Source organism: Vombatus ursinus, unplaced genomic scaffold (assembly GCF_900497805.2).
Source record: "Vombatus ursinus unplaced genomic scaffold, bare-nosed wombat genome assembly UNPS02000580.1, whole genome shotgun sequence".
Lineage (NCBI taxonomy): Eukaryota > Metazoa > Chordata > Mammalia > Diprotodontia > Vombatidae > Vombatus > Vombatus ursinus.
In genome coordinates this window covers 2960301-2979298 of record NW_020940358.1, presented here as the reverse complement: position 1 = coordinate 2979298, position 18998 = coordinate 2960301, and the positions used below count along the sequence as shown (strand labels likewise).

General features: G+C 40.1%; 1 protein-coding gene across 1 annotated transcript in view; it reads right to left on the bottom strand.

Moving 5' to 3' along the window:
* Nucleotides 1-5175: 5175 nt before the first annotated feature.
* Nucleotides 5176-18998, bottom strand: part of LOC114032507 (zinc finger protein 883-like) — a 37110-nt gene continuing 23287 nt past the window's right edge. Inside the window, exons 4-6 of the mRNA XM_027847827.1 lie at nt 12993-13119; nt 12548-12643; nt 5176-7763 (exon numbers count right to left, since the gene is read on the bottom strand). Coding sequence (XP_027703628.1) covers nt 6184-7763; nt 12548-12643; nt 12993-13119 — 1803 coding nt within the window. The 3' untranslated portion in view covers nt 5176-6183. The remainder of the gene's footprint in view (nt 7764-12547; nt 12644-12992; nt 13120-18998) is intronic.

Below are 18998 nucleotides of genomic sequence, written 5' to 3'. Positions count from 1 at the left end.
TAAGGGCAGTGTGAAAAGATTGAGTTGATCGCAGGCCAAGGCATAACAAAGTGAACTATCCAGGCGTAAAAGCCGGGGGTAAAGGAAGAAGTCTGTAATAAGAACTGGATGTAAGAGCTATCAAAGCCAAAAGGATGAGGTCCCTTCCTGCTCTGGAATTCTGTGAATTCATATGATGAAGGATTTGTCTAATAGGCTTTTTTGGGGGTATAGATTCCCATGTTTCTGGCCATCCTTTCTACATGTGCTGGTAGAAGGTCCTCCTATCACACACCCATGGGCCACAAAATAAAGGATTATGTGGATGCCAGAGGTGAAAAATACATGCTAGTATGAGCATGAAGTTTTAAGGGGTAGAGATATTGGACCTTAAGAAGCAGTGACTGATAGAAGAACAGGCAGATCCATGTGGCATCAGGAAACTTTACCTGGAAGGCCACCAGAGTCACTACTTAAATTATTGGGAAAGGTGCAGTATTCTTGACATCCAGATTCTGAGTGGGTCAGATAATATGAGAGCCTCTGGGAGATAGCCCAGCCAATCTGCAGGGGAGCACTGAGGGTCAGGTGGTCAATAACCCGTTTATAAGTTGTTTGAGCAGTCTCTAGGAGATTTTGCAAGTATAACAAGATAGCTTCCAACTTATCCAAGCAGTTTTTGACTACTGAAATAGTGGTATAAGTCAAATATGAGGAAAATAATTGAGTGGAACCTTCAGTGCAGGAAAATGGTGTGTTCTCAATAGAAAGATGAATAGAACTGATGAAACATATTTTAGCAATAGCTACTAAGAAGGGCCAGTTGGTCTAATGATAATACTGGAGATCTGCTCCAAGGTAAAGTTGGTTTTCTCCATCTGGTTGTTAGTCCAGAGTGGAGGGGAGAGAGTGCTATTTGGTGGAATGATGAAGTTTGAGATGCAGGGTAGAGAAAAGAATTGTCTACAATCCATAATGTTTTTAAATGGATTATGGTCCATGATTAAAAACAAAACAAAACAAAATGATGTAGATGAGCAGGTTGTGAAGATGAAATGATTTCCTGAAAGACTATTTGCTCTGGTTCTGAAGCAATGGAAACCTGCTATTTTAGTCAAAGCATCTACCACTACCAGAATGCTGCGCTCACCCTCGGATGATAATAGTTCTATAATTAAGTCTAAAGTCAAGAACCAAGGTCATAGAGTGCAAGAAGTTGCTAACAACCCTTCAGAATTCCTGATGAGGTCCTTGGCCTAGAACAGATTGCACATGGCAAGCCATTAGTGAAGTGCTGAGTCTTATCTTGGGACCTAAATATGTTGAAAGTTTTGCATGGACCACACTCCAAATATTTCTAAGTCCAGTGACAAAACATTCAGTCATTCGATAAAGAGCTCACGTCTATTAACAATGGTGCTGCCATTGTAGGAAAAGCTTCAACAAATGAGAAACTGTCAGGTAAATTCTGGTTCCTTCATTTGGAAATTCATGGGGATAGAGCTTGAGTTGCTACCAGTTCCAGTCAAGAAACCCAGACAACTCTAATTGGTCAGTGTGAGGGATTGTCTGATGTTGGCTACATGCCACGTGGGGGTTGTGGCAAGATGGGGCAGGGACAAGATATTAGGAAGTAACCGGAGCTCACGCTCCCAAGGCAGGGGGCTGTGCCATGTGGAGTTGTGGTGAACTGGGGTAGGAACAGGATACGGGGAAGTAACCGGAGCTCACGCTCCCGAGGCAGGAGGCTGTGCCATGTGGAGTTGTGGTGAACTGGGGTAGGAACAGGATACGGTGAAGTAGCCGGAGCATGTGCTCCTGAGGCAGGGGGCTGTGCCACGTGGGAGTGGGACGGCAGAGAACGAGCTCCCTTTGTCTAGTCCTCTCCCTAAGTGCAGCACTAACCCCAGACATCTCCTTCCTGTATCCGGGCCTAGCTTCCTGTGTCACGTACTCTCCCTTGGTGCAGTGCTAACCCCAGACATCCCCTTCCGGTATCTGATCCTACAATCATTCACTGGTAGGTGGGCTGAGGAGGAGGGGCTAGAAAGGCATATAGGGGCGGTAGGGGTCGGAGCTCACTCTCTCTTGCTCTTGCTCTTGCTTTCCTGCTTGGCCTTGCTGTGATGGCCTCTGAATAAAATTCGAGTGCTTGCACCTCCCGATCGGCTTGTCTCTATGTTTATCCGGGTGGGCTCCGAAGACTGGTAAGTATCACCCTGGCAGCCTGCTCCTGTTAGAAGGAGAGTGCACGGCGCGACCGGCACAGGTCAGAAAATCTTTCTGGCATCAGGAATCAGTCAAAAGTTAAGAAGCACCTTCCAAATGCAGCTAGAGTCAATCTCTTTTTTCCTTATCAGTGACCAACTAAGCCCAGAGGTGGACAGCTTCCACCAGGAAGTATTACAATCCATTCATTTCTTTGGCTACTCTTCACTGAAATCTCCAATGCACGATGAAGCCTGAACTTAACCTAAACATTTTCCCAAATTTTAACTATATTAGTTAATGGCAGTATGAAAAGATTAAGTTAAGATATGGTCTTACTGTAGGCCAAAGTATAACAGAGAGAACCATCTAGGAATAAAGTTGGGATCCAAGGCAGGAATCTGCAATAAGTAAGAACAGGATGTAAGCCTAAAGGATGAGGATTAGAGCTTATACTCTTATGGCAGTAGCATGGCAGGGGAAAATCCTGTGCACTCCACTGGGGACTATATGGTAAGGGAGGTTATGGATATCAGGCTGTGGGAGCATGAAAGATATTGCAGGTTGCCCGGTCAGAACAGGGTAAATCTAGAAGGTGCCACTAGTTTGGGTCCTAAAAGCTTCTGAGAACTAAATCACATTTAACTTGTCACTAGCACCACCATTTTATTAAGTGTTAACAGATTCCTCCCTTGTCTCACACATTCAATCAACCACCATGTCCTATCTGTATTACTACTACTTCAGACCCTCAATTACAACTTATCTAGATCCCTACAATGGTCTCTAGTCTCTCCTTACTTCAACCCCTCCTACACACAACTGCCAGATTAATCTTTCCAATCCATAGGTCAGATTATATCACTCCATCACTTTAAAATCTTTCAAGAGTTCCACTTTTCCTACAAAATAAGTCCAAACTCCTTAGCCTGGCATTCAAAGCCCTTTGTAATCTCATTCAAGCTACCTTTCTATCGTTTCATATACCGTGCTCCAGTTAAACTGAATGACTCACTATCCCTAAAACCACCCTACACTTTTCTGTATCTGACTTTGATCATGTTATTCCTACTAAACTGTGAGCCTCTTTGGGGCAGAGGATTTGGTTTACTTAAACCTTTGGAGCTCTCCCATAACTTAGCAATGAGTACCCTGCATATAATAAGTACTTCAATGTTTCTTGAAGTTGGACACTCTCCATCATCATCTCCACCTATTAATATCCTATATATCCTTTAAGGTCCAGCTCATATGCTGCCTTGTCTCCATGGAGTATTCCTTGATTACCTTGGCTGGAGATTCTCTCTCCCTCAATTGATATCACAGAACTTTTTCCTTCTTTTTTAGACACTTATTGGAACTTAAAAGCAGCATAACCACAACAGATTAAGGGATGACGGCAAGGCATGGCAATGTCCTTTTTTCCCAGCATAAATACAAATGGTCAGAGGCTAAATCAAAAAAAGTGTTGGTTACCACTAAACCTCATAGTCTCCACCTTAACCCCATTTCTCTCGCACAAGAATCCCTGAACCCTACTTTAGACTACAGAACTCTAATTTTTCATCTGATTTAGCTCTCAGGCTTGATTATTAGCTAGCTGTATGACCTAGCCAACTAGATTTTATTTTAATTTTATACAGCATTAACTGAAATAAAATGATTCCAAACCATTATTCAAATACTCAAGTACCTGGATGTTTTTCCAGTCTCTTAAACTTGAGTGGGGTTAGAGATAGCTATTTTCTCAGGAAAGGTCAATTTCAGGAGATATACCATGAAGACCTTAAATCTGAAAGATAAAACACCATGGCCAGACAAGTGGACTTCCCAGGCACATTTTCTATACATGTCAGCTCCTTCTGGAAAACTACTGTTATAGCTCAACCCACAATGGCAATTACCAGAAACTCAGTTGCCTATAATTTCTTGTGGGATATGACATGGGGTTACAGGAACATAGATTTAGAGCTAGAAAGGACGTTAGAAGCCATCTGGTCCCAAACCCCCCACTCTCAACTTTAAAGATGAGGAAACAGGCTTACAGAGGTTAAAATGACTTGTCCAGAGTCACAAAGGCTGTAAGCATCACAAGTGGAATTTGAATCCAGGACATCCTGATTCCAAATCAGCAATGTATGCATTTGTTGGCTAGGAACAGTCCCTTCAGTTTGTGCTTTGATCCCTAGAGTCAAATGAACAAATTCTGGTTTCCTGCTTACTTTTGAACGAAAAATAAAATAATTTACGAACTCTAAATAAACTTCATCTTAAAAAAATACTCATCTTCTTTCATCTTTGCTTTAGTTGCAAATAATCAAGAGGAGTTCATCTTGGAAATCAGAAAGCAACTCCAGTGAAATGCTAGCACTTTTTCTCTCAAGCTCTTCCTCACTCCCAAGCCTGATCCTACATGGGCATTTCCCGGGTCAGCCCAGGAAGCTACTTTAAAAACACTATTTCACAAGGGGCAGCTAGGTGGTACAGTGAATAGAGTTCTGGCCTTGGAATCAGGAGGCCCTGAGTTCAAATCCAGCTTCAGACACATAACACTTACTAGCTGTGTGACCCTGGGCAACCCCCGATTTGCCTCACCAAAAAACAAACAAAAAAAAACCCCACTATTTCACACTGCTTTATCAGTTTCCTACGCCTACATGTTTTGAGTTTTCAAATGTTAATGAACTCAAGGAGTTCTGCTGAGCTTTGGATTCCTCCATAATCTCTAGAGTAAAATCATTTTACACAAGTCTCGCTGGCATCTTGAAGGCTGTTCCTGCAACAGCTCTGTCGCTTTTGTGATATCAGCAGAAAGACCCACATTAGTCTGCTTCTATTGTGTAAGCCCAAGAAGTTTTGAATCAGCAAGACAGGTCCCAGGCAGCAAGGCATGCACACCAAAGCCAAGTTCTTTGTAAGTTTCCTTTGCAGAAGCACAATCGTTTTGCTCTTGAAAATATTTCTTCAGTTTTCAAACCATCTCAAGGGCTCTTTTTTTTTTTTAACTGCCCAAGAATATTCAAGGTCTTTTGCAATGAACACAATGTATAAGTGACAACCATGCGCTTTTAATGCAGCTCTGGCTCCCCTGGCTGCGTGGCCAGCAGCACTATCATTTAGGGTTGGAGCTGGAGGTATTTTCAAACCTTCTTTGTGAAGGACACAAATAGCTGTCAAAACACTAGACCCCCGAGTAACTTCAACCCCAATGGTCAAAAAGGCTTCTCCTGCCTAAGAGTTCCCTCTACAATATATGTAGTATAATAATATTTCATCTCCTTTCTCAATGTAAGCACTGGAACTTAGCTGAACAGATGAATAGAGTCAAAGACGAACACGTATAGGGTCCTACACATATGTTGCCAAAATTGATAACGTCATTTTCAGTAGTTTGGAACAAGATATTTGTAATCTGTTTAGAAGAAAATATCTGGAATCCTTTTGGAAGCTGCAGTTGGAAGACAACATTCCCCAAAGTTTGATATAAACAGGGGAGGAGACTCTACTCTTCAGCAGTTGCCAAACTGGGATGCACATACCTCATAAAACCACATTGTCAGGCTCACCAGGTCCACCATTAATGCCTCATGTTTCTGCTTGCTTTAATATGCAATTCTTATCTCTACCTTCCAGTTATCAGTGACATCTACTCACCTGGTACTTGTTTCACAGTTTGGTTCTGTTTACACAGGTAGAGCCAATCTGATTCACAATTTCTGATTTTTCTCACCCCATCATCGGTGAGCTGCCCCTAAGGATTATCCTTCCTGAATGAGTACTGCCCACCAATATCCTAATACTCCTATTGCCCTGGCCTCCTAGACCAAAGCATGATAGATATTTATCACATTCTAATTTATGTTTGTCCATTTAGACCTCTTATCATCCCCTTTTAGACTGTGAGCTCTTCCAGAGCAAGAACCATGTCTTATTTAATAGTTGTATCTTCCCACAAACATAAAATTGCCATTTAAGTAGGTGCTTAATGAATACTTGTTAATTATATTTATGAAGTTTCCCTTCTACATGAGTTTTTTGATGGCGAGTAAGGTGTGTACTCCACCTGAAGGCTTTCCCACATTCATTACATTTATAAGGTTTTTCTCCAGTGTGAATTCTCTGATGTTGAGTAAGGTATGAAATCTGATTAAAGCATTTTCCACATTCACTACATTCATAAGGCTTTTCTCCAGTGTGAATTCTTTGATGTTGAATAATGGATGATCTATTGCCAAAGGCTTTTCCACAATAATTACATTCATAGGGTTTCTCTCCTGTATGAATTCTCTGGTGTTGAATAAGGTATGAAATCTGACTGAAGCATTTCCCACATTCATGACATTCATAGGGCTTCTCTCTAGCATGCACTTTTTGGTGCTGAAAAATTGATGACTTGTCAGTGAATGATTTCCCACATTGCTTACATTTATATGGTTTCTCTCCAGAATGAATTCTTTGGTGTTGTACAAGTATTGTACTTCGGGTGAATGATTTCCCACACTCATTGCATTCATAGGGTTTCTCTCCAGTATGAATTCTCTGATGCTGAGCAATGGATGACCTACTGCTGAAGGTTCTCCCACATTCATTACATTCATAGGGTTTCTCTCCAGTATGAACTCTCTGGTGTTGATTAAGGTGTGTACTCCGGCTAAAGGCTTTCCCACATTCAATGCATTCATAGGGCTTATTTCCAGAATGAATTCTAAGATGTTGAGTAAGCTCTGTACATCGCCTAAAAGTTTTCTCACATTGATTACAATTATAAGGCTTCTCTCCTGTATGAATTCTCTGATGCTGAGTAAGGGAAGAAAGATGACGGAAGGCTTTCCCACACTCATTACAGTCATAGGGTTTCTCTCCAGTATGTATTCTCCGATGCTGACTAAGATGTGTATTCTGACTGAAGGTTTTCCCACATACAACACATTCATAAGGTTTCTCCCCAGTGTGAGTACTGTGATGCTGAAGAAGGTGTGCACGCTGGCTGAAAGCTTTGCCACATTGATTACATCCATATGGTTTCTCTCCAGTATGAATTCTCTGATGTTGAACAAGGTTTGTACTCCGGCTGAAGACTTTCCCACATTCATTACATTCATATGGTTTCTCCACAACATGAATTTTCTGATGCTGAATAAGTTGCTCATGTTGACTAAAAGCTTTCTCACATTCATTACATTTATAGGGTTGCTTCTTCCCTGCATATATTCTCTGATATTTAATTGGATCTAAATTATGTTTGAAGATCTTTCCATCTTTATGAAGTTTATGGTCTCTCATATGAACTCTCTGTTTTGTAATAAGGATTGAACTCAGACTAAAGCTGATTCCAAATTCATTACATTCAGGGCCTATCTTCCCAGTGAAAGCTTTCTTGTGGCTGATGGTCACCTGCCTCAATTGTTTCTCCTGGATTCCCTTATGCCACCCTAACTGATTATCCCATTCAAAGGGTTTTCCTAACTTGGAATACCAAAGACCATCTCTTGTGAATCTTTCCATCATTGCTTCCTGGGTTAATTCTTCTTCCTGCTTTATAGTTGACTTCTTGATTCCAGGATTAGTCTTCCAGTCTGAAATAAAAAAATAAAAAGTAAATGTTCATTGTCTCATCTCCTGAAGGAACTGAAACATATTAAGGTGGTCATAGAAGAATGAAACTGATAATTATAAGTACCAGGTGTTTGGAGTTGACAGCTCTCAAATATGTCCACATAAAGTGAGACTAGGAATGGGAAAGGAAGATCAACTGGGGAATGGGAGTGACTGTAAGGGAGCTGATCCAACATACAAAGTGAGCAGAACAAAGCAGCCTGTAAGGTAAGAGTGGTGATAAGAAAAATAGGTTAAGCAGAATGGATATGGCTAAAGGTAAATGGTAGAAGATGAGTTAGGATTAGAGGAGGCAGTCTGGGAACAAAGTATAAGTTCTTATTTCATATTTATGTAATTGTATTAATTTTTTTTGTGGTGAGCAATTGGGGTTAAGTGACTTGCCTAGGGTCACACAGCTAGTGTCAAGTATCGGAGGCCGGATTTGAACTCAGGTCTTCCTGACTCCAAGCCTGGTGTTTTATCTACTGCACCACCTAGCTGACCCTATAAAAATCATTTGTACAAATGTACAATGGGGAGGTGAGTCTATATAGTTATACTTGTAAAGAAGAGCTAGGGTTTTTAATTTATTTTTATTTATTTATTTATTTTTGGTGAGGCAGTTGGGGTTAAGTGACTTGCCCAGGGTCACACAGCTAATAAGTGTCTAGTGTCTGCTCTGAGGTTGGATTTGAAGTCAGGTTCTCCTGACTCCAGGCCTGGTGCTCTATCCATATGTAATTGTATAAAGAGTCTAATATGTCCCCCTACCTCCAATTTGTTGCCTCCACCAATTGATGTTGCCTAACAGTACCAAAATAATCCTCCATAATCAACTCTCCTACACCTAATATGGACATAATCAGAGCACACTAGTAAGGCAAAAGCATTTATTAAACATTTAATATGTGCCAGGCACTGTGTTAGGAGCTACAAGGAGCCATAGTAACCACACAATCACAAACTTTATAAATCTGCAGTACCAAAGCTGGTCACATTCAATGGGACATATAAAGGGAACGGCAAAAAATCCTTCACATAGGACCTGGCTCATTCTGTACTGTTCTCCCTGGAATGTAGATTCTTATCTGCCCTGACTACCAGGACCTACCTTGTCAGACCAAACTTCCTGAATTTTTTATTTCCTGGTTCACATACCTTTGGCTTACTTCTGACATTTGGCAAACATGATGGTTTTGAAACCCTACATGCTGGTCCCCATAGCCTAGTTTCCTCCCAGTCCGGGATGCTATCTGACCCATTACTGCCCTGTTGTTAACCACACCCTAATGTGATGCTCCTTCTCTGCTGAAAAATCTGTAATGATTTACCATAATCCTTAACCTCATAAAGTCCTCCATAATCTAGCCATAATCTACCCTGCATATTTAAAATCCATTATTCCTTGACATGTACCCCCACATCTCCTATTTCCCACATTATTATTATTATTATTATTATTATTATTATTTTTAGGCAGTTGGGGTTAAGTGACTTGCCCAGGGTCACACAGCTAGTAAGTGTCAAGTGTTTGGCCTGAGGCTGTATTTGAACTCAGATCCTCCTGACTCCAGGGCTGGTGCTCTATCCACTGCTCCATCTAGCTGCCCCAACATTATCAGGAACCACATTACTCTTAATTCTAAATCTCTGATCAAGTATTCTCCCTACTTAGAACAGCTAGCCCTCTTCACCTATTGAAATCCTTAACACCACTAAATTAAACTTACATTATTCTCCTTCAAAGAGCCATGACAATCTCCCTTTTCTCTGGACAGTATAGTTTTTTTGTGTACAAATGTAATGTCCCCTAATACTTCAAGTTCCTTAATGGCAAGGCCTATGTCCTAATTCTTATGGGAGGTGGGGGAGGGGATGGGGTGAGGAACAACATATACACATACAAGTAGTGCATATACAAAGTAAATGCAAGGAAAACATGAGATAACTTTGAAGGTAGGCACTAGTAGCTGGGGCATCAGTGAAGTCCCCATGACCATCAAGTGAGCTGAGGTTTAAAGGAAATTAGGGGTACTATGTAGCAGAGGTGAGAAGACAGTGCATTTTAGGCATGGGGGGATAGCCTGTATAAAGGTGCAAAGACAGGAGGTAGAATGAGGGACTACAGATGGCCCAGTTTAGTTATAGCTCCTCAAAAAGGTAAATGTGTATTAAGTCTGGAAAAATTGGCTGGAACCATATTGTGATGGGTCATGAAGGCCAAACAGGGGAGCTTGGTACTAGAGACAATAGGGAGCTGCCAGCACTTTCCTGAGCAAGTGACTAACAGAATCAGCCCTATACTCTAGGATTATTACTTTGGCAGCTATGTAAAATATGGATCAGAAAGGGGAGAAACTAGAGGCAGGTGGACCAATTAGAAGGTGACTATAATAATCCAGTCAAGAGGTAATGAACTGAACTTCCTAAAGCACATGTTGTCTAGACCAGGCTAACAAACATGAAACAACTATAGAACGATATGTAGGTATATATAATTAAATTCTATGTTAGGTATTGCAAACTATAAGTAGTCTAGAAGTTCAAAGAAAGTAGGCCCAAGTGCTGTCAGTGCTAGAACATGAGAGGAGAGTCATCAGTTGTGGTGAAGACGTAACCCTATATAAAAGCCAGGAATGAGTAAAGAGGAAGGAGAAAGACTGAGAATAGCACTGGCAGTGATATGCACCTTGAATCTCATCATGATGTGCGAGGGTATGTGTTCATGGGTATACTACCTCAGTCAGAACTTGTACCTTGGTTTCTAGTGATCTCTGTACATAGCATGGAACAGGCAATGAGAACCAAGAATCAGATTCTGTCTAGTTGTTTATCTGAATTATGGCCAGCTTCCAACCACTACCTCACCACCAATTTGCTTATTTCCTGATGCCCCTTACAAAACTGTAGTCAGTTTCCCATCCCAGCCATCCTCAGAACAGCAAGAACTGGGAAGATATCTCATAGACACAGCAGCAACTGTATCTCTGTTCTCCCCATAGGCACTACAGCATCCAAATCTAATGTTTTAGGAAAATTTCTCTGAGGGCAGCATGTAAGATGGTTTGGAAGGGAGAAATGAGCCTGTTATTAGGGAAACCAGCTATAAGTTGTATTAATCAAGTCAAGAGGTACTAGGGATTCTACTTAGAATGGTGGTAATGGTGGAGAGTATAGGCCAAATGCTAGATATATCTTAGAGAGATAGCAGGAAGACAGAATTTATTAACAGCTTGGACATAGGGAAAGGAAAAATTCAACATAAAGTCAAGACAAATGGAAGGACTTGTAAATAAGGAAAGACTAAAGAGTACTGGAATAAACAGAAAGGAAATCTATAACTTTCAACCTTTCTATAGGAGAAGAGTTAGCTCTAGGAGGATGAGGGAGGGATGCCTAAAGGACAGCATCAAGGAAACTGATCAACATGTATTTTTAATAAATACATACTATATGAAAATTTCTGGCCTCAAGGAGCTTACATTCATTCTATTGGAGAGGACAACATATTCTTAAAAAGTATAGACAGAATAAATACAAGGTAATTTTGGAAGGCCACTAGAAATTGAGGTGAATCAGGAAAGCTTTCACATAGAAAGTGGTGCTTGACCTGAATCCTGTAGGAAATAAAGGATCCTAACGGGCAAAGGCGAGCAAAAAGCACAGTTGAGGGAAGAAGGAATGAATGTCAGTGCAGAGACAAGGAGGAAGGAAATGCAGCATCATGTATGAGGCCAGTGTGAAGCAACAGGAAGGCTATACTGATAGCCAGACCAGAGTGTGGGAAGGAGAATAACGTATAGTAAGGCTGGAATGGGAGATTAAGGCCAATTCACAAAAGACTTTTAAATGTCAAACAGGAGTTTATTTGCTTCTAGAATCAATAAGGAGTTACTGGAGTTTACTGAGTAGGGAGGAGAGATATGTTCAGACATTTGCTTTAGGAAAATCACTTTGGTAGCCAAATGGAGGAAGGTCTGAAGAAGGCTGGGCCATCGCCAGTCATCTTGACTATGTCTTGCCACTGGATTCCAATGACTCTGGAGGAGGGAGTGAGGCTGATGACTATGCAACTCTGCCTCACTTAAATCCAGTTCACTGGCAAGTCAAGACTTCACCTTTGTGATGTCATTGGTCTTCTCTGAGAACAAAGGTTGAACAACAAACAATGACAATCTGGTTTGGAGAAGGGAGAAACTTTTGGAAGGGAGTCCAACTGAAGTTTTTTGCAATAGTTCAGGAGAGAAGTGACAAAGGGACAAGTATATGAGAGGACAGTGATAGGAAGATTATCTGAGAGTGAGTGATAGTTATCTTAAAATATTTGAAGGCTTGTCCTGTGGAGTAAGTAATAGATTTATTCTGCTTTGTTGTAGAGGGCAGAACTAAAACCAATGGGTAGAAGGAACATACTTCATCTAAATTTAACTAATTTTATAACAGAGATTACCAAAAAATAGAATGGGCTGCCTCTTTCTGAGCCCTGAATTTGCTTCAAGGAAAAGCTGGATAATCATCTATCAAGAATGTTATAGAAGGGATGAATATATTGGGTGGTCAGTGGAAAAGATGACTTTCTAATTCTAAGATTCAATGGTATTGTGAAGTGAAATCAAGTTATCAGTTTATACCAAATGGTTTCCATCTTTTCCACAGGTCTGGGAGCTTTGAGGAAAACTACCCGATAAACATTTCCAAGATTTTAATCCTTCATGCCTACTACTTACATTGACTTCAATTAAACTGATTCTCCTTCACTCACCTGGGCAGATGCCTCTTGGGATTTCTCTCTCCACTATGCAGGGCTCTTCTCCTTGTTGCAATTTAGATATCACATCTGGTTTGGAAATTTGATAGCCTGCTCACAGAAAAAAAACAAAGGGATTTGAGTGTTTATTTTGAGGACACAGAACCATTACAGAATCCAGGCTCAACCCATGGTCATTAGAATTTCTAGAAGATGAGGAAGGCTCTGAGTTCAGGCTTGGCACAATGTAGGTGCCCTTTTCTTACTCCTCAAATTAAGACCAGTTAACCTAGAAAAGGGAAGAAGGAATATTCTGTCTGTGTGCACAAAAGGGATTAAGACTCTAACAGCTATAATTCAAGCCCAAATTCAGCTAAACACTTCAGAGGCCATGCTTCTTTTAAAAGTTGCTGAAATAAAGATGAATGATTTTTGAGTCACAAAGCAAACTGCCCCTTACCCAAAGAGACCAGGTTCCTATAGTTTTCCAGCATCACATCTCTGTACAGGTCCTTCTGAGCATGATCTAACTGCTTCCACTCCTCCTCTGTGAAGTCCACTGCCACATCCTGGAATGTCACTAATTTCTAAAACAGCAAACACATTTTTGTTAATGCAGAGCCCTTTCCCAATAGAGTGGTGGCAGTGGGAATGAAAAGGAGAGAAAGATAACAGAGCCAAAGCAGTAGTGAAATCAGTAAGAGTTGGGTGTGGGGCCTAGAAAGAGAAAAAAAAGACAATCATTTCAAGGTTTCAAGCCAACTTGACTCAGAGAATGTTTGTACCCTTAACTGAAGAAAGAATTTAGGAAGAATGAAGTGGATTTCCTTTGTTTTGTTTGGGGGAGTGGAGAGGGATGGTGGGAAGAAAAGGTCATAGGGTTCACATTTAAACATAATCCACTCTTCCCTAGGCTTTTAAGAGTTTTTGTACTTTTTAAGTCTGCCTTTTGTGCTATTAGGAACCCGGAAAGGAAAAAAAGAAAAGATCAACAAAACCAACTAATTCAAGAAATTCCTGTTCTCTAACTCCCTACAATTGTATCATTTAGGGCAAGCAGCTTAGAGATCATCATTGGTAGATGAGGAAACTAAAGCCCTAAGAAGTTAAGCAATTTACCTAAGATCCCACATGTAGATAGGTAAGAGACAACCAGCTCTAATGAGGTACTTTTCCATTAATGAATTTAAGAGTTTCTGCTTGATAAAGGGAAATCTATCAAAACAAAAAACATGAATTCAAACTACCCAGAATAATTTTTAAAGTAAACTCTGACCACTCAATAATCTCCCAGAAGTTTTTCAAAATTCAAGAAGGAAAAGTTGTTTAATGAATGTTTGTTAAAACCAAAGTATTCACTTGTGTTTGGCTCTTGGTTTATTCATACATAAAATGAGGGATCAGATTATGTATCTCTAAGGTCCTTTTCAGTTCCAACTCTAGGGATTAGAGAATAATTTTACTACTTTGAATCACTGTAGAAGTTTATAGGAGGCAACTAGATTGTGCCATGGATAAAGCGCTGAGCCTGCAGTTAGGAAGAACCATCTTCCTGAGTTCAAATCTGGCCTCAGACACTTACTAGCTGTGCAAGTCACTTAACCCTATTTGTCTCACTTCCTTTTCCTCACTTTACATCTGTAAAATGAGCTGGAGAAGGAAATGGCAAACTACTCCAGTATCTTTGCCAAGAAAACGTTGGACAGGATACCACCATGGTGAAGAAGTTTCTAGTTGTGGTGGGTTTTTTGGTTTGTTTGTTTTGGTTTTTTTGGATAACAGATTTAGTCATATCAATGATTTATTTCAGGGGTCAGCAAACTCTGGCCCACTGGTTAAATGCATCTCACTACTTGTTTTTGTACCAGAAAGCTAAGAATGTTTTTTACATTTTTAAGTAGGCAGCAGACCAGATTTGGCTTGTAGGCTATAGTTTGCTGACCCCTGGTTTACTTGAACAATCCCCAATCTGGGCTTTTTCCCCATGAGGGAAATAATCTACTAAAAATATCCCATTTTATGACAGTTTCTAGAAATACAATGTAGTCAAAAGCAGAGACTGTCTAGAAACATACAAATACACAAAAAACAGGTATGACTATAAAGTAATGATGGCAATTTTACTTTGCAGTTATAGAAATCCACCTCCTTACTTTGTGGTCATACCTCATCTATTGAGAAACTGGAGGTGAAGGCAGTTCCAGGAGATTTGTACCTCTCTCATTAGATTTCCAACTCTTTAAGAGAAGGGAATGTCTTTTACTTTTCTTTGTAAACCCCGAGTGCTCAGAATAGTGCCTGGCACATGATAGGCACTTAATGTTTACTAGCTGAATGACACCTATTAACCTGTGAATTAAATTAATAAATTAAAAGAGGGAGGGAATTTAATCGTACTTCTTTTAATTGATACATTTCACCTTTTTCAGAAAGCAGCTCACAAAGGGAAATTTCTGCCCATGAGCAAAATTGTTAGGATGAGGTTGTACTTTTCCAGCCTCATCTGACTAACTTGAAGTGACAGCAAGTAATAGGTTGAGCTAGAATGTAACTGTCCATGTGACTTATACATTTTTTTAAGCTGCTTTGAATCTAAAGTTAAGTTTATCCTTGCAGCTGAATAGCCTTACTCCTAGTGTTTCTCACAATGCCCTGTTGATTGTGCTTTCAGATTCACAAAGCACTTTCTCCAAGAACCCTGTGATATAAATAACGCAAATATTATTACCCTTAGTTTGCAGATGAGGAAACTGAAGCATTCAGAGGTTAAATGAATACTCCTCATATATTTAGAATGCTAGATCAGTGAGAATCTGGTCATAGATTTTACTATAACAACGAATATTTGATCCTGAACAAATCATTAACTGTTTACATCTTCTATTTCTTCATCTGTAAACTGGAGATAAAAAATACCTACACACCCAATACCACAGGGTTGTTACAATACCCATGTGGGTTATAATAAAAAACCAATGTAAAACTAAAAAAAATGTTTTTGTTTTCTGCTACTGTGGAGTACTCTCTGGAGATCTCCTATGACTCCTAGGTTCTGTGGCCTAGCACTCCCTTCCCCCAAACCAGGGCTGCTTAGGACCAACACTAAGGTTTACAGCATCACAAGATAAAAAAACAACATGGCAGCAATCTTGTCCATCAGTTCACTTGTAGCAACCCACAAGTACTACCTAGGGTACTGAGAGAAATGATTATTTCTCTCTTGTATTTAATTATTGAATAAGGTCAAAGTTTTTCCCCTTTTTTACTTCCTCATCCTGAAATCAACCAGTATGGGAAATCTTGGGCAAAGACTTAACCAGGCTAAGACCTAATCAAAGAGAGTAAAAGAAATTCTAAGTTTAGGAGAATAGATGGATTTCTGTTCATTGTGTTTACTCAGACAGGTTAGGAGAAATATGGATTCTCCCTTTTGTCTGACAGAGGATACAGAAATTGATGTCTCTTTGACCAAGACTTGACTGACCCAAGTCACCTACCCCCAAGACCTTCATTAGAATGAGACAACATCTTAATATAATATTCATTTTCTCATTACCTCTTAACCAATTAGAGTTGATTGCTGCCCTTAGAAACACCCACTTTTCCAAGGGCATATAAGCTGTGAGCCTGCCACTTTGAGGGTCTTTGGCATTTGAGAATGCCACTGACCTCTTTTATTAAGAAAATGCTAGCATTATTAATAAAATGACTAATTACTCAAAAACTACATCTCTTGAACTTTTTAGATGTCACAGTATCTAGGTTCCACTTCCAGTAACAGCTCCTATGGAAATGCTGAGCATTGTGGAGAAGTAATCCTTCCCCATCCTGGTCTTCCAAAATCTGATCCAGGTCATTGGTAGGCAAGCTCCTTCTTCAGGAAGTTGAGTCATCCATTTAGGACAACTATATTGGAATCCCCAGAGCACTCAAGAGCTTTCCTAGGTGCTCATGGCATGATCATCTGTGACCTGGTGCAGGAGGCCATGAGAAAGAACGTATCATCTGGAGTCCAGTCAAACCAGTCCTGAGCCCTCAGGAGTGCCAGCCTTCTTCCTGCTTCTCCACATCTCAGGTGTACCATGAGTCAGGCTCCATTTCTCCCTCCTCTCCCTTCCCTTCTTCACCCCTTCCTATCTGACCAGGTCCCTTAGATTAGGCAGACTGCTTACGTGTAGAAGTGTTTGGTTTTGTGTGTGAGTATTTTTATTAAAGGAAAACAAAGCAAAACAACAAAAACAAAGGCACGAAATCACTCTCTTTTTTTTAAACTTTCCACATCACCTATGTGCTTTCCAGTAGCCTCACTAACTTTGTTTACTTTGTACTGAACAGAAACTAATAAACTTTGATAAGCCTGTAATACAAACAGCAATAATAATAACAACAAAAGCCAAAACAACGTGGCGTGAGAGTGACAATGAAACTAGGGAATATGACTGAGAAAACAATTTATGTATAATGGGAACAATAAAGATGAGGCATCTTTTTAAACTTTCCTCAAATGATTCTAGAATTATCTAGGTAAAACAAATTATGTCTATCTTTAACCAAAGCTCCTGTGCTACAGGAGGAACCAATATAGACAATACTAGTTTTTGAACTTGTTTTATAAACATTATAGCAACTTATTGTTTTATTTAAACTTTGGGTTTCCTGAAAAACCTAGTGGCTTCTGTGATCAGATAAAAGACATCCAAAATCTATACTGATTTTGTTTTGTTTCAAATCTGCTTCAACCAATAACCCTACAAATGGCATTTATTCCTGCCTCCAAGACTTTGTTCATACTGTTCTTTCTTACTGTCCAGTGTTACTTCCTCCTTTATCCTTTCTAATTGGACAAATACCAACCATTTTTCACTGTAAGCAAAGATCTCATCTCATTCAGGAAAATAGTCTGCAGCACCCCCACCCCTGGGGGATAAGGGATTTCTGGTTAGAATGAGCAGGATTTTAGTTTAAATGGGAAGTAGAAATGCGGTAACCAGGAGGGTATGAGAGCTGGCTCCTATTGCCCAGCCGACTGAAATTTTCATTGTGAGCATTTATACCTTGGAAATTGGCACATGTTAGAAATCAGGGCTTGCTTTTTTTGTTTTGTTGACAATTTACACTTAAGAAAGTTATGGAGAAAATATTAATCATGCAGATTAAAATTAAAAGTGATAGAGAAAATGTTAATAATGCAGATTAAGTTTTAAAATGTGTCATAGTACTTTTATTTATTTATTTTTTGGACAGTTGGTTGTTAAACCAGCACATCCCTAACTATAGCTCACAAACATTTCAATTAGCATTTTGTGAGGCTGGGGGAAGGTTTCAAATTCTAACTGCTTGAGTGTCTCTCCTTCCCTTACCACTCTTCATACCAACCTGCTGGTTCACCAAAACTAATTTCCACCATTACTACTCCAGATGGAAGCTACATCATGTCTACTTTTTCCTCCAGGAATCTCATCCTTCCTCCTCTTCAGGCCCTCTGCAATCCTTTCTGTACTCTCTTCTGCAGCTCCCTCAGCCCCTTCACTGTGACCTTTAGAAGGCCAGCCCCATTGAAAATAAACTTTTCTACAGACTCAAACTTTTCCTGAAATTCTCTCCCTCCTCACTTTAAGTGTGGAGGACTCTTCTACTTCCCTGACCTCAAAGTTCCCTTAACTACCTTAACTTCAACAACTTTATTCTCTCCCCTGCCTCAATCATGTTTATTGGTATGACTACATCTCAGACCTCACTGTCTTATAATTCACAGTTCTGAAGTTCTGCTCTCTGACCACAATCTCCTACTGCTTTCCTTACCTTTTGCCTACTTTTTGCCTTTATTTTGATCTCAGAATCTTTAACCCTTCTCTGTCTTTCCTTTCAATCCATCAGCTCCTCAATTCAACATTTATCAAGCACCTACTAGATGCAAAATACTATGCTAGGCACTGAGGATGCGAAGGCAACAAACAAACAAACAAACAAACCCAAACCCAACAGTCTCTAGCCTCCAAAAGTGCATTTTCTATTAGAAGAATAAAGTGTACACACCTATTAGTACATAAGAGATAATTTGAAAAGGTAGAGAATAGTAAGAACTGAGTGTGATCAGGGAAAGCTTCCTGGAGGTGGTGAATCTTGAAAAGAAGATGGATTCTGTGATGGGGAGATAAGGAAAGACTCCACCTTCTCTAATGGCCCTCCTGCCTCCCCTTTAACTGGAGGGCTGGAGCAGGGGAAACATTAAACTCGTGCCCTGGCCTTTCTTTATGGAAGGCTCACAATCATCCTGGTAGTTCCATTTTCTATCAGCAGTTCTGCTTGGCTTCTACTCCATGCCCGCTACTCCTTAGTGCCCTTCCCACTGCTTTTCAGCTTCCTTTTGTGTGCTGCCCTTCCCCATAAGATTGTAAGCTACTTGAGGGCAGAGATTGTTTCTTTTCTTTTCTTTTCTTTTCTTTTCTTTTCTTTTCTTTTCTTT